The sequence below is a fragment of the Phyllostomus discolor genome, chromosome 5 (genome assembly GCF_004126475.2).
Source record: "Phyllostomus discolor isolate MPI-MPIP mPhyDis1 chromosome 5, mPhyDis1.pri.v3, whole genome shotgun sequence".
Classification (NCBI taxonomy): Eukaryota; Metazoa; Chordata; class Mammalia; order Chiroptera; family Phyllostomidae; genus Phyllostomus; species Phyllostomus discolor.
In genome coordinates this window covers 9659389-9675117 of record NC_040907.2, presented here as the reverse complement: position 1 = coordinate 9675117, position 15729 = coordinate 9659389, and the positions used below count along the sequence as shown (strand labels likewise).

General features: G+C 56.8%; 1 protein-coding gene across 1 annotated transcript; it reads left to right on the top strand.

The window, feature by feature from the left end:
* The first annotated feature begins 2641 nt into the window (after window positions 1–2641).
* Window positions 2642–15724, top strand: SPATA21 (spermatogenesis associated 21). The gene is made up of 9 exons (XM_036025115.1): window positions 2642–2859; window positions 3938–4522; window positions 4941–5029; window positions 6942–7079; window positions 9225–9296; window positions 9411–9528; window positions 13888–14063; window positions 14887–15061; window positions 15573–15724. The coding sequence occupies exons 1-9, from the start codon at window positions 2642–2644 to the stop codon at window positions 15604–15606; spliced, it is 1605 nt and encodes a 534-aa protein (XP_035881008.1). The 3' UTR covers window positions 15607–15724.
* Window positions 15725–15729: the final 5 nt, after the last annotated feature.

Below are 15729 nucleotides of genomic sequence, written 5' to 3'. Positions count from 1 at the left end.
CTGGGCCTGAATGGCCCCATCCATATAAGAGCTCTAACGCCAGAATTCTTGGTTCTGTGGGCATGTCCCTACGTGGGGATGTGAAGGAGTGAGAAACCCCTCTGAGAGTCAAAGGCCAGGACGCCGAGGCTGGGGTGGGTGGGCCTGAGCGTCCAGGGGACTGAAAGGAAGTGGGTGCAAGGGGCAAGCCCTGAGCCGAGCCCTTCCCCCATGGAGGGTTTCTCCCTTGTTTAGGGTCAAGGCTGTAGAGCCCAAGCCAACGCCGGGGCCTGCTCCTCCACCGGTAAGTAGAGCCGGCGTGGGGATGGGGACGAGTGAGGGGATCTGGAGGGGGAGGGGGGCGGAGGCAGGAATGGGGCAGTGTTTGGAGTCAAACTGGGGAAGGGGTGTGTTCCTGTGTTTTTGTGTGAGTGTGCACATGTCTGTGCATGCATGTATATGTGTGTTAGCATGTGTGTGCGTGCACGCGCGTGTGTGTGCGCACGCATGTGTGCCTTTTGGGTAGGGGTCAACGATACTCTTACACTCTTGAGCCCTTGGGTTCATCCCAGGTCGTATCGTGGCTTTTTCCACATCAGCATAGATTTCTTTCCACACATTTGCTCTGGATCACAGGATACAGCCCAAAGCTTCCCTGAACATCTAGGAGGCTCCCAACCCCCTTGCAGCCCGTGCCCCACCAACCTCCACCAGCTCTGCTGCTTCCTAGTACTTCGACTTGACTGGGCAGCCAGTGACCGCAAAGTCGCCATCTGCCCCTGCCTCTTTCTGCTGTATTCACTGGCCACCGCCAACCCTGGCTAAACCCAGCCGCCCGCTTACCCTCCGTCCACGTATGAGCAGTTCAACGTGCTTGGAGAAAAATCCTGTCTTGTTGATGGATTTCATTCTCAAGCAATAACCACTCGTGTCAGAAGCTCCTGGCAATCCTGTGCTGTTCCCTGGCCATGCCACTCCCCCCCCTGGGTTCCAGGATGTCATTTCACAACACTCCTCTCCATGCCATACATCTGGGCTGATGATCTGGCCTCATGTGTCATCGAAAAGCGAGAAGCATCAGATGAAAAGAACCACCGCATCTCAACCACCCCCAGCTCCACCACCCCTGCCTTCACCTGGTTACAACAGGCCATGAAGATGGGTCCCTGCCCCCATCAACTGCTAGTCCCCCCCACTTATTCGTTAGATCCCAGCCTCTAACCCCTCTCTCCCTCGTGGTCAGTCTCTCCATCTCTACAGGCTCAGTCCCAGCAGCATCCAAACATGGGTTAGTATCTACAACATTAGACACCAATACAAACACCCCCCTTGGCCCACACCCCCTCCAGTCACTGACTGTAAGTACGAGCTGTGTGGGTGGATGGAAGATGAGTCTGAAGGTCGCAGGGAGCCACTGCAGGCTCAGGAGTAGCAGGGCACTGGCAGAAGAGCTACCCAGAGGTCAGTTCAGCAGCTGGTGCAAGACACGTGATGCCAGGTGGGAGGGGCTCAGGGAGGGAAGGGGGAGGAGCCAGATGTGCAAGTGTTGAAAGCATCATGGAAAGATGTGGAGGCCTTGGCATCATCCTGGAGCTGAGCGACTGCAAGGAGCCAAGCTCAGTGCGGGGGTCCTGGAATAATTGGGGAGGCTCTGAGATGGACCCCTACCCTCCTGGGGCTCAGAATCTGGATCTGAGTGGGGGCCACAGGCCCTGGACTTTGGCCAGGTGATGATAGACTGGGCTCACAGCTGCCACCTGGGGTCCCTGCCTGGGACCTCCCCCACCACCACGGAGCAGGAGTTCCAGAACTGCTTGTGATACTGGTTTGAAGCCTGACAGAAGCCGAGCATTTGCCCTTAATTCAGGAAAACAGTCAAAGGAGACTAGTGGCAGGGAAGTAGAGTGTCCCTCTGGGCTGCGGAATCCTCAACTCGTCTGCGCTACGTGCTCTGTTCATGTGAGCGGGCTCCTCACAGGTCACCAAGAAAAAGGACATAATCGGGGTCATTGGTTAACACAAATGTATTGAAGACAATGCACCAGTCCTGACATTGGGGACTTAACGTTGAAGGGAGCTTACGATCTAGTTGGAGGAGACGGCTAACAGGTGAACCGATAACCAGTTTCTCTGTGGACAGCAGTGCCGCCAGGCAGGCTGGACGAGGGGAAGGTCTTAGAGGGAGATGATAGATTCTCGGACGGATTGCTCTGCAGTCCAGAAGGTAATATTTGAGTTAAGTCTCAAATGACAGAAGGGTCCAAGCTGTGCACGAATCTTGGAGAACATTTGGGCAGAACCAGCAGCGGTGGCAAGGCCCTGACAAATATGAGCTTGTCAAGACCAAGTCCAGCAAGAAGGCCGGAGTGGGGCAATGAAGCCCGGGTAGGAGAGGACAGGAGGGGAGGTTAGAGGCATGGCGGGGGGCAGGCCACCCAGGGCCTTGGAGTCCAGGGTGAGGGTGTAGAGTGAATTCTAACTCTACACTAAGCCGTTGAAGAGTTTTAGGCAAGGGAATGAGATGAGGTGATGTAATCTGGAAACGGATGTAGCAGTGGGTGGATAATGAACTTGGGTGGGGGCCAAGGGCGGACACGGTGGCGGCACACTGGACAGGAGATGGTGGTATGACCTGACCAGGGGGCAGCAGCAGGGATGGGGGATGCGGCAGCAGGACTTGCCGGTGGGCTGCGCGGTGGGAGAGGAGGAGGAAGAGGAATCACAAAGGCCGCCGGGTCTGGGCCCCGAGCAGCAGGCAGTGTCCTCCACCGAGGTGGTGGCACTGGTGAGGAGCAGCGGGAGGAGCCTAAAGTTCTGCTTCGGTCCTGTTCTAGACTCCGGGAGGAATGCCAAGGAGAACACCTGGAGTCAGGGCTGGAGGTGCACACGTCAGAAAAACCTCTAGGAGAGAACCTCTAGGAGAGAGTGAGCTTAGCGCAGGAAGGAGCCCGAGGACAAAGCCCGGAGCACTCAGAAGTGGAAGAACGAGGAAGAGCAGGGGAGGGCGGGGAGGACCGGCCAGCGAGAGTGGAAGTCTAGAGGAGAAAGCACCTGCAGAAGGCCAGGCGGTCACCTGTGGCTGCCGTTGCTGAGGGGTGGACGCTGAAGAGGGCAGAGACCTGACCGTGGTGGCCTTGCGAGAGCAGCTCTGGGGAGTGGTGGGCGGAAGCTGAGTGGAGATGGGGGACAGCCGGGGCCTTCCAGAAATTTTGCTCTAAAGAAAAAGAACAGAGAACCGGGATAGTAGCTGGAGGAGTTTGTAGCATCAGAAGAGTGTTTTGCCTTTATTTTATTTTATTTTATTTTATTTTTAGAGAGAGGGAAAGGGAGGGAGAAGGAGAGTTAAAGAAACATCAGTGTGTAGTTGCCTCTCACGTGGCCCCCACTGGGGACCTGGCTGGCAACCCGGGCACGTGGCCTGACTGGGAATCGAACTGGCAACCCTTCGGTTCGCAGCCCATGCTTAATCGACTGAGCTACACCAGCCAGGGCAGAGTATTTTATCTTTTAAAGGAGGAAGAAGATAACATGGATGCTTGCATGCTCGTGGGAGCAGTCTGGTGGGGAAGGAGAGCTGATGCTGGAGGAAGAAAGGGGGTGTGTGTGAGAGACTCGGAGCTGCATCTCTGAGAGAAAAGGCCGGGCTAGAGCCTGCAGGGTGTGGCCTGACGACCACGGCCATCCCTGTGACGGGAAGGCGCAGGGAGGGGTGGGTGGATTGCTGAACCAGTGAGTGGGGGTTTACTGAGTGCCCACCGTATGCGGGGTGCTGGGTAGACAAGGATGAAAGAAGCGGACGAGGTCCAGGCCCTCAGGAAGCTTACCTCTGGCCAGACCACCGCAGGCCGTGCTGATTGCAGCGAGGGGAATGGATGAGTGGTGGGGAGACGGCAGAGCCCAGGTCAAGTGCAAGGGAGCCCCTGGTGGGGTGCCTGTGAGATTTGGGGGTATCCTCCAGGGCCCCAGAGAGGAAGGGGCAGTGTGAGGATGCCCTGGACAGTGGGGGCACAGAGAAACTTTGTGGGACAGCCGGGCTGGCTGGAGGCCTCCCCAAGTCTCTCCCCCTGTTCTGTCCCCAGGAGGCGAGGGACACTGGCGAGAGGAAGGAGCCGGACTGGGCCCAGACGCAGCCTCAGGAGCCCACGGCGACCGCGGGTGTGCAGAACCAGGGGAGCAGCAGCTGGCAGAGCTTCATGAAGTGCTTGCTGGAGGTGGAGGAGGAGGAGGCCACGCAGCGAAGGGCCCCCAGGGCTCGAGCCCTGCCAAGCCGGAAGTCTCCCAGGACCCTGACCCCCGTGTCCACCTCAGCCTCGAGCCTGCCTCTGACGCTGCCTCAGACCCCGGCCTCGGCCCCCACGGCACCCCCTTCCTGGGCCCGGCCACCGGCCCCCGGGCCGGCCCCTGCCCCTGCCCCCGTGGGAGCCCCCGCCCCAGCCTCCGCACCTGGCACGGTCCTGCCGGCGCCCGCCCCGGAGGTAGGCTGGAGAAAGGCAGCACTCCTGCACCAGGGCGGCGAGAGGGGCCTGAGCCACGCCAAGGCACGGTAGGAGCCGCCCCAAAAGGGGTGCCCAGGGCCAGAGCCCCTGTCCCCCAGACTCTCGTCCCTGCCGCTGCCCCTGTTTCCTCTTGTGCGCCCCACTCTCCATTTCTTCTCGCTTCCGTGTCCCCTCCACCAGTGCTGTGTCCCCGTATCCAGGTCTCTGGACCCTTTTCTCTTTCTATCGCCCCTCGCCCCTCGAGTCTCATGTCTTCTCTCTCATGTCTTCTCTCTTGCCTCTGCCTTGCCCCTCCCCTGGGTCACTCAGCCCCTCCCAACCTCTCAAAGCCTCCCCCTGGGCCCTGCCCGTGACCTCTTCTGCCCCCGCTTCCCTCCCCCTCGCCCTCCCCTTGCTTTGGGGGGCGGCCTTAGGCAGGGGCTGGCAGCCAGACTCTGCTCTCCAGCCCGGCCCTGTCCTCCGCAGGCAGGAGCTGGAGGAGGGCTGCCCGCTGCAGCTGCCTCAGAACTGGGAGGAGCTGGTGGAGGAGCACCTCACCCTGAAGCAGGAGGAAGGTGGGTGCAGGCCTGGCCAGGGCAGGCTCTCACCGGGGCAGGGGGAGCCCTCAGTGCTTTGGGGTTCTTAGACCTGGGGTGAGGGTAGTTTCAGATCACACTGCTGCCCTGTGCTCCCCCTGCCGCCCAGCCCTGCGAGTGGACCCAGGGCGTTATCTGGCTAGGGGGCAGTGCAGGGTAGGAGAGTAGGAGGGCCAGGCCTTGTGCAGGGTCCTCTGGTTTTGGGTTCAGTATGCTTCCTGGCTCCATGGCCACCTCACTGAGTGATCAAAGCAAGCCTGCCAGAGTTTCAGAGGTGTTCTGGCCTCTCCCTACCCGAGCCCACTCTATTGGTCCTCTTTAGAAGCAGCTTGGGTGAGAGGCAGGGCCCACGGCCCACCCCATCCTACCCACACCGGAAAATGTACACGTTCCGAACACCCACCCTGGGCGGGTTGCTGTGCGCTTTGCTCTCCGCCGTCCCTGGGGCTGGGCCCTGGATGCTCTACACCTGCCTGATCGCTGCTGCCCGTGGGCTCCAGAGGTCGCCTGATCGGCCCTCTGTGCACACTGCCAGCCTGGCCACACCTGGCCCTGGCCCTGAAAGAGCGGGTATGCATCCTCCTCCGCCCTTCACTCCTCCCCAGAATCTGGGACCCTCTTGGCCACCGTGGCCCCTTCTGCTGCCTGTTCTGAGCACACGTTCTGGCTCCTTGTGACCCCACCCTTGGCGTTTGCAGGCTTACAGGGTCTGTTACAGGCCAGGCACTGAGTTCATACAGCCGCTCCTGGAGGGTGCACGGCTATGTCCATCTTCCAGATGAGAAAGTCGAGGCTCAGAGAAGGGCAGGGCCTTGCCCATGGCAACTGGACTAGTTTGCTCGGGCCGCCCTAACAAAGTACCGCAAACTGGGTGGCTTAACATTTATTTCCTCTCTGTTCTGGAGGCTGGAAGCCTACGGTCAAGGCGTTGGCAGGTGTGGTTCCTCCTGTGGCCTCTCTCCTCGGTTCACAGATGGTGGCCTTCCCCCGTGTCCCCACGTGGTCTGCCCTGTGTGTGAGCACATTCCTGGTGTCTCTGTGCACCCAAATGTCCTCTTCTTACAAGGACACCAATTAGATCGGATTAAGTGCCACCCTCATGGACTCACTTTAATTTAATCACCTCTAAAGACCCCCCTCTTCAAACACAGTCACATTCTAAGGTCCCGGGGGTTAAGGCTTCAACATAGGAATTTCGGGGGACACGGTTCGGCCCGTGACCGCAGTCCTGAGCCAGTCTTCTCGCCAGGTCTGCGGATGCTTACCCGCACCTTGCTGTGGGCTGAGAAACCAGGCACTATGCATGCCGTGACCAGGACACGGCTTTTGTGCCAGCCGGCCCTACGGCGGGGCTTTCTCGACACCCTCCGGGTCCTCTGCCCTGTCTGGCCCAGGCAACGGAAGCTACCCTAGGAGCCCTGTTTGTGCAGACAAGGGACCACAGAGCACCAAAGTCAAGGGTGCAGATTGAGAGTCAGAAAGACCTGTCTTGTGGGTGACCTAACCTCTCTGAGCCTCAGTTTCCCCAGCTTTACAAAAGAAACAAGCATCCTGTTCTTACAAGGCTGTTCGTGAGAGCTGAATGAGAAGGTGGCAATAAAGAGCTTAGGGCAGGGCCAGGTGCAGAGAGTGAGCGCGCTCCTGGTGCAGCCTGGAGGATGCTAAGTAGCTTGCCTTTCACCACGCCGGCTGGGCCCTCGGTCTGAATTTGTGTAGAGCGTGGAGTAAGGTGGTGGGACCACAGCCCTCCACTTTCCCTCTTCTGTTCCTTTGTCCCTCCACCCAGTCGTGCCAGTAGAGGACACTGGGCAAGAGGGTGGCTGGAGGGGACGAGACAAACGGTAGAAACGAGAAATGTCCTCACGTCCTGTAACCCCACCGCCTGCCCCAGCCTTCCACAGCTACTTTGAGATCTTCAGTGGCCACGGTGAGGTGGACGCACGCAGCCTGGAGAGCGTCCTGCTCCTCGTGGGCATCTCCCTGACGCCGGCCCAGGTGGAGGAGGCCCTGATGAGCGCCGACGTGGACGGTGAGCGGGGGGGCGCCGCGGTGGTCGGGTGGCACGGGGCTCTGAGTGTAAGGGGCCCCGCCCTTGGTTGAACGCTCTGCTGCCTGGGAGTACACATTCTTTTTAAAAGATTTTACTTCCTTCTTTTTAGAGAGAGGGGAAGGCAGGGGGAAAAGAGAAACATCAATTGGGTGCCTCTCACACACCCCCAACCTGGGACCTCACTCACAACCCAGATATGTGCCCCGACCAGGAATCGAACCAGCAACCTTTTGGTTTCCAGGACAATGCCCAACCCACTAAGCTACACCAGTCAGGGCTGGGGATTTTTGATAATGTTTTCTGCATTTTCCTTTTGCACTGGACCCTACAAATTATGCAGCTTGCCCTGGCCCTGAAAGTTAATACCTTCTGAGCCCCCACTCCGTGCCAGGGTCTGGGGACTCGAGATGGCCAAGACCGACCTGCTGGCCCCAAGATGTTCGTGATCCCTGAGACCCCTCCCTTCCAGCCCTCCAGGTGTGCTTCCCTGCACATTCCCCTGTGACTTGGTCCCTCGTTGTACCAACCGTGTGACCTTGGGCAAGTCACTGAAGTTCACCAAGCCTCAGTTTCCCCACCTGTATGACAGAGATGGCAACAGTATCCACTGCGCTGGGCTGCTGAAAAGATTTGATGAGATAATCCAGGCAAAGCATTGTTGAGCCAAACGCCTGGTGCGCGGAATGCATCCAGAAGACGTTAGCTGCCAGTATCGTTCAGCCACTAGATAGTAAATGCCCCCTGTTCGCACAGCCCGGAGCTGGGCGCTGAGAGTACAGAGATGCATGAGACCCACACGGCCTGCCCTTGAGGTGCTCACACAGACACTGATGCAGAAAGAAGAGCCTCCAAAGGAGCAGCACTTAAGGTGGTGTGGAGCCAGCGGTCAGGGAGGAAGGCTTCCTGGGAGAGGGGATGCCTGAGTCAAATCGTGAGAGGTTAAGCAGCAGTTGGGCAAGGAGACAAGAGAGAAAAGGGGGCATTCCTGGTGGAAGCAATGACCTAGACTCGGGGAAGAGGGCACAGGGCGTGGGGAGCAGAGGGCCTGTGGAGGACCTGGGACCCTGACCGCTGCTCCCCGCCGCTCCCTGCATGAGTGCGAGTCTTCACACACAAGCCAGGCGTTGGCCCCAGCTCTGCCCATACACGACCCTAGCAATAAGCTTTTCTCTAGGCTTCAGGCCTCATCTGTGACGTGGGGATGAGAGTACTGATGCCCCCTAGGGGCTGGTTTGGAGGGTTAGCGATGATTCATTGGTCAGGTAGTTCGGAGAACAGCGGCTAAGACCTGCCTGTCTTAGGCCCGGAGGACACAGCACAGAACAAAACGGGCCCAGTTCCCGCCGCCTCCCCAGAACCTCCAGGAAATTCCAGAGCTTCTGAGTGTGCGGGTGAAGTTTGGGGGTTATATGAGAGTGTCCGATGGGGGAGCGACCTGGGCTGTTCTGACTTCCCTGAGGAAGGGATGGTCCAGGGGAAGGAGTTGGAGGGTGACGGAGCAAATGCTAGGAAGAGGAAGCGGCACGTGCAGAGGGTCCGAACAGGGAAGAACGTGGTCCCTGGTGGGCGAGCAGGAAGTGCTGGAGGAACTCGGCACCAGGTGAGGCTGGAGACAGGTGACAGGCAGGTCTAGCAGGGCCTTGTAGGCCGAAGCGGGAGCCTTATGAGTGCGCATGTATTCTCATGCAGTCAGGAGCACACAGTACTAATAACAACAGTTACTATTGAGTGAGCACGTACTATATCCATGGCCGTGTTCTAAGTACTGTGCCTCATTTTCTCTCTCGTGAGATAGGTATGATGGTCCTCCTCCCCCAATAGATGGGAAAACTAAGGCTTAGTGGCAGTAAGAGGCGTACCAAGGTCACATGAAGGGTAAGTGGTGGGCCTGGGATGTGAACCCAGACTGCTGCCTCGAAGGACCCACGTTCTGGGAGCTTCTAACCCAGGAAATGTTCATTTTTGCCTTCTGCTTTCCCGCGTGCGCCATGCTTGCTGCACTGAATACGAGCCACTTTTATCATGAAACCCCATGAGCAAACATTAACAATCACGCCTGGGTTGCAATGCCTAAACCCGCTCGGGAAGGCCCCTGGCCACCCCGTGTTCTTCTGGCCTCCACAGGAGATGGTCACGTGGGCTTCAAAGACTTCTTGGCCGTAATGACGGACACCAAGCGCTTCTTCTGCTCCGTGGGTGAGCAGGGGTGAACCCAGGGCCGTCTGAGCTGGGGGAGGGAATGGGTGGAGGTGGGTGGGGAGCACCTGGGGCTCGCAAATGGTAATGGCAGCCACCATCCCATGTCCCCAGAACAGAACGCCTCGACGGACGTGGCTCCCCCGAATCCCCACACTCTGCTCTTCGAGATCCTGTCCCTGCTGGTGGAGATGCTGGCCTTACCCGAGGCAGCCTTAGAGGAGATCACCAAGTGAGTGGGGCTGGGATGTCGGAGGGGGCAGGGTGGGGACACAGAAATGGCACTTTTGACAGTGAGAGGACTCTTTGTGGCCAGTGAAAGACACCCAAACAAGACTGACTTAAGCACCCTGGCTGGGTGGCTCAATTGGCTGGAGTGTTCTCCCTACACCTAAAGTTTGCAAGTTCGATCCCCGGTCAGGGCACATGCCTAGGTTGCGGGTTTGAACCCTGGTTGGGGCACATCTTTCTCTCTGTCTCTCTCACATTGATATTCTGCCCTGCCCCCTGCTAAAGTCTATAAGCGTATCCTCAAGCGTGGATTTTAAAAAAAAAAAAAAAAAGAATGTTTCTTTCTCCTGGCACAGGGCGGGCACCTCTCACGTGGGAATGTTTTGTCCGGCTTTCGGAAAAAGGAACGTCAGGGTGTCCTTTTTGCATCTGCTGTTTTTCAAGTGCCTTTCACTCAAAATAATCAATACACCAAAGTAGCCTATTTTGGGGTGGCCTGTCCTGAACTCCTTTGTCCCCCCACTCCCCCGCCCGAAAACTTCCCTAGAAGTTTCACATATGAACAGCTTAGCTGGTGGCTGTGGAGAGACATTCGAGCCGAGAGCTCTGTAAGAGAGGGAGGAAAACATAGATTGGAACGGGCGGAAAAGGGCACATCCGAGCACGCTGTCCCGTATTTCACCGGGCCAGCCTCTCCTTAGTCCTGGGGGCGGGCCGGTTCAGGCTCGTGGCTCCTTGCAGAGGTGCTGGAGCAGGTGTGCGGAGGGCCCCCCGCCACGGGAGTGAGCCCTGCATGTGGTGTGAGCAATCAAGCATTTCATGAGGGCCATTTCTTTGAGACAAAAGCGAAACAGAAGTTAAAGACGAGTTCAGATTGTAAGCTCAGTTTCTGAGTCCGGAGGACAGTGGGTCAAGAAGACGACACTTATACACCTGGGGCTGAAAGCATCTTCAGATGGTGGGGTGAGGACAGGCGCTGGCCCTCTGATCCATTTCCCGGCTTGCAGTGTGAATGTCTCTGGTGACGGCCCTGGGTGACGGGGTGTTCCAGTGAACTTGAGGAATGGCCCATATGGTTGCAGGCACAGAGGTTGCGTATATGTGGTCTGTTGTGATTTTGCGGGGGGAAATTTGTATTAACTCCTTCAGCTTTAGCTTGCAGGGAAGGCTAGATTTTAGAGACGCCAAGTCTGAAGGGTGGGAGAAAAACCGGAAATGCTAATTACCGGCAAAATGCATGAAATGGCAGAAGTCCGTCTATAAAGGGGACAAAGAACTCAGTGAACTTGGCACCGTTCAACAGCCCACAAAGGTGTGTTAGAGTTTTTATTGAAACATGGACTATTTTTGTCTGTAATCACCCCCATTTTTATCAAAGCTAATCAGAGACTAATTTGTAAAAATAAGTCTAGTCTCATTAAACTTGGCTTGACGGTGTAAGCGTAGCAAAAAGTGATTGATCCTACAGGCTCTTTCAACAGCATCGTCCCGTACACCAGGTTGCGGCTTTGAGTCCGGGATGTTCCTAGTTTGCAGGTTCAGTCCCCGGTCGGGGTGCCCATGGGGCCTGCAACCAAATGACGTTTCTCTCTCACATTGATGTTTCTCTCTTTCTCTCCATCTCCCTTCCTCTCTCTCTAAAACCAATAAACATGTCCTCAGGTGAGGATTTTTTTTTTAAAGGCAGGAGTAATTCAACACCAGGCACAGTACTGCCAGCCCTCGAAATTTCTGTCGTTGAAGCCTTAGTGATCCCATCGAGACTGGTTGTCCTACGTGGCAGTCACACGGCCACTGTGGGATCTCCCCGTATCTTCCTTTACCTCCGTCTCTCCCGAGTTAGACCCGAGCTTGGTATGTGTATCTTCCTTTTCTTTTTTGGTTTATGCCCTCGTTCTGGAAGAACACGTGATCTGTAGTAGCTTCTTGAGAAAGGATGTGTGGGAGGTGGAATGTTTAAGTTTGCAAAAGTATTTAGTCTACCCCAAACGTATTAAATAGGTTGGCTGGGCATAGACTTCTCGGTGTCTAACTCCAATGTTCAAGCAAGATAGTTTATTCCTGTCCTGGATTGACAGCCTGGAGGAAGCAGGCAGGAGGCAAGGTCCCCCCAAACACCCAGTTCCTTTCCAGCTCACGGTTCCGCCATTCCCTAGGTCAATCCTAAGCTAAGTTATCAGCCAAGCCCACAGGGCGGGGGACGAGAGGAGGTGAAAAGCACAGTTCCCTTTAAAACTGCGAGTGTGACAGTTGTGCTCACACAGCTCATGTCCTCCTGACCCCTGTGCGGTGGAGTTATTTTTTTTTTAAGATTTTATTTATTTTTAGAGAGAAGGGAAGGAGAGAGGGAGAGAAACATCAATGTGTGGTTGCCACTAATGTGCCCCCTGCTGGGGACCTGGCTCACAACCCAGGCATGTGTCCTGACTGGGAATTGAACCGGCAACCCTTTGGTTCGCAGTCCAGCACTCAATCCACTGAGCCACACCAGCCAGGGCTATTTTCTCGTCCATCTTTTCATGCAGTGCACTGCCTCTTCAGATTCCAGTTTTACATGGGGGTCTGGATCCAATCTCCATGTGAGGGCCATCGTATTCATTTTCTAGTTTCTGTGTGTGAAGCCCATTGAACCCCAAAGTTCCAGGCCTCAGGGATAGGCCAGAGGCCCTCGCAGAACCATCAGCTAAAGCCCTAATGGTTTCCCAGCACCGCTGCCTACAAAGCCCCAGGCTGGCCGGCCCTGCCACCCTGCTGCCCGCATGTCCCCACTCCCTCCCACGCCTCCTGGCGATTCCTAGAGGGCACTGACCTCTCTGTAACCTCCCGGCCTTTTCACCTGCCGCTCCCTCCAGATCTCCATTTCGCTTGCTCCCCCCTCCCATTCTGCTCCAATGCCACCACCTCCAAGATCCAAAATAGCCCCTCGTCACTACCCCTACCCAGCTCTGACTTTGCCTGAGGGCATCCATCACTACCGCCGTGGTGTCGTGTTTTACTTATTTGTTCGCGGTCTGGCTCTCCCACTAGATATGCGCCTCGGTAGTTGATTTAGAAAGTAATTCCCGGGAACGGGAGTGGGGAAGGGACGTGAACAGCAGAGGAGGAGGAGCCAGTACAAGGAGGTGCTAGTGGGTCAACCACTCCCGGATCTTGGGAGATTATGACGGGCTCAGCACTCCGCCAGGGGGGAGAGAGAAGCCTGTATACTTGGCCGCTGGCTCCTTTGCCCAAAGGTGGCCCCCTACAAGGTGTTGAATTCCCCTGCACTTCCGGGTGGCACGTGGGTCCGAGCGGCTCTGGGACAAGAAGCAAGGGGCTCTGACCCGAGACAAGACCATGGCAGGTGGCGACTGAGCAAAGCTGGGGGGAGCCCTTGCACCGGTGGCTAGAGTGAGAGGTGGGGCCGAGGGACTGTAATGAGAGACCCTAAATGAGTACGTGCCCTGCACCGCTCTTCCCCAAGTACTTAGACAGGTGGCCAGCACACAGTCAACACTCCACGACATTTGTGGAATGAATGAATGAATGAACAGTGTGCAGTCTCGTGGAGAAAAGGCAGGTGGCGGTGTTAAAATAAAATGAGCTGTGGGTTACAAATGGGGTAAGTACAGGCTACTGGGGCCCCGCCATGGGAGTCGAGCTGCTCAGCAGAAGGAGCCAGAACTTTCTGGAGGAGACAGCCCTTAAGCTGAAATCGGGAAGACCAGCAGGAGTTAACTATGCAGCTGACTTATATGGCACTTGCACATCTAAGCACAATAAAAATATCGGTGACAGGAATCAAAGGTAACAGTTACCAAGCTCTTTCCTTGGGCCACACACTCTGCTGAGTGCTTGATAGACCTTGTTTTCGTTTTTTAGATTTTATTTATTTATTTTGAGAGAGAGGAGAGGGAGAGAAACACCAACCTGTTGCCTCTTGCACGCCCCCAGTGGGGGATCTGGCTGGCAACCCAGGCATGCGCCCTGAGTGGGAATTGAACTGGCAAACTTTTGGTTTGCAGGACGACAACTGGCCTTGTTATTTAACCCTGTAACGTGTGGACCGTTTGATCCATTTTATCCAGGGGACCCCTGAAGCTCAGACAGGTCAAGTGATGTGCTGTGACAGGGACGAGAGAACCATTCCCTCTATTCACAGAGGGAGGACTGTGACAGGGGCTCAAAGCGGAGCCGTGCCTGGCCCATGTCACAGGTTAATGGCTGCGCTGGGACTGAAACCCAGGCCTCCCAACTCCTGAGTCTGCTCCTGCTCCGGAGCTGGCCAGACAGAACTGAGGGGCGAGTGAGGGAGGGGGAGGGGGAGGGGGAGGGGGAATGAAACTCAGCCAAGCTCAGCTGGGCGGCACTGCCTCCCCAGCTATTACCAGAAGAAGCTGAAGGAAGGCACGGGTAAGACCCACGAGATGGAATCAGCCATAGGCCGGCTGCGGTCCCGGAAGAAGCTTCCCTACAACCCGCAGCTGGCAGACACCTTGGAAGTCCCAGAACGGAGGGTCCTCAGGATCCTGAGTCGCCTGAAGCAGCAGAACTATGGTGAGGGCCCCGGACAAGGTGGGGACTCTGCTGTCCTGTGTATCGGTCCCTCCCCCTGGGCCCCCACATGGCCAGAACTGAGAGCTGAGACACGGTTTCCCCTCTAGGGCTGGCTGTGTGCCTCCGTCCATGGTCTGATAATCACCACCCCACCTTCAGGCCCCCAGCAAAGGCCCTCAGCAGACTCTTCCCGGTGCCTTAGTCCTGACCACGGGTTGGTCCCAGGGACCAGAACCCACCAGAGTCACTCTCTGAGCTAGGTCCTTTGCAGATACGCTAGAATTGAATCCCCACAATTCCATATTTACTGTTCTACAGATAATCAACTGGGTAAATCGAAGCAACCTGCCCAAGCTTCCACAGGTTAAAAAAGGGAGTTTAGACCCAGCTCTAATTCTAAAACCTGTGCTCTTTTCACTGGGCGAGGCAACCTCCCCGTAATAGTCGTTACTATTTATTAGACTCCCACTGCGGGCCAAGTGATGAGAGCTAGGAGCCTTCCAGAATCTGGAGCGTGCCCACCAGCTTTGCCAGGACCCACCACAAAAAAAGACATTTCTAAGCGGTTATTAGCCGTTACCCTGTGCTCAGCATTTAGCTGACTGAGCGCTTTGCATATACTCTCCCTTTAATCCTCATCATCCACTGGGAGGTGGGCATCACTCTCTCCAGCTTGTGCAGAGGCTGGGAGAGCTGCTGTGCCCAAACGCACTCAGCTCATTACGTGGCAAAGCTGGGGTTCCCCCAGGATCTGCCTGCCTGCCTCCCAAGGCTGGGTGTATTTCCAAGCATTCCCCTCTCCTGCCTTCTCCTCCGTCAACAGCTGCCAACCTGCAGAGCCCCTACGCCCAGGTGCCCTGCGTCCCACTCTGCCCGAGGCTGGACAAGATGGTCGGCAGGAAGCAGGGCAGCCACTACGTGCTGGACCAGTGCAACCCCATCGGCCTGGGCTCCGACATCCATAGCCTCCTAATCCAGCCAGGATCTCGAGGAAGCAGGTAGGTGCCCCAAGACCGGGGGCCCCAGCCCGGGCCCACCCACCTCCTTCCTTTCGAGGCCCTTGGCCTAACCTGAGAATCCACCCTTCCAAGAAATGATGCCCAGGAGACTGTTGCTACAGAGCAAAAAGAAGGGGAAAGATGAACCTTTGTTGAGGGCCGGTGCACCGAGTCGCCGGTTCGGAAGTCAGGGTACTTACGTCTGCCTTCCTGTGCCCGGGACTCGGTGGCACATGCTCTTTCTCCCGGGCTGGCACTCCCTGCCTTTCTCATCAAGGGGTTTAACGCTCAAGTCCTGTCCCAAGTCTGGGCCCATGTTAGGAGCAGCAGGAAACAGACGTGGCATCTGGGCAAGGGGAAGCCCCCCAGCAGTATTCCCCTTCCGGCTCTTTGGGGATACCAGGCCCCTGGGCCCAACCAGCTTCATCATGTCCCACGGAAGGCCGCCTCTCCCCTTGGGCACACGGGGTGGCTCACTTCCTCCCACCGTGTCCCCACCCTCACTCCCTAGGGACCACAGCTCTGGGCCGGCTCGAACCCACTGACCCTGCAGAGTCCTGACTCTGGACAGCTGCTCAAGGCCTGCGGACACATGTCATCAGGCAGGGACACTGCTGGATTTTGCTTTTGTGGCCTGGTAAGCCAATAAACACCAAGAATCTCGGCCT

What these genes read in the sequence shown, in the direction of transcription:
- SPATA21 (XM_036025115.1), top strand. Translation starts at nt 2,642, where the DNA reads ATGCGGCAGCAGGACTTGCCGGTGGGCTGCGCGGTGGGAGAGGAGGAG. An exon ending in ACCTGGAGTCAGGGCTGGAG is followed by an intron (nt 2,860 to 3,937) that starts GTGCACACGTCA and finishes GGTATCCTCCAG; the next exon opens with GGCCCCAGAGAGGAAGGGGC. An exon ending in CCAGGATCTCGAGGAAGCAG is followed by an intron (nt 15,062 to 15,572) that starts GTAGGTGCCCCA and finishes CTCACTCCCTAG; the next exon opens with GGACCACAGCTCTGGGCCGG.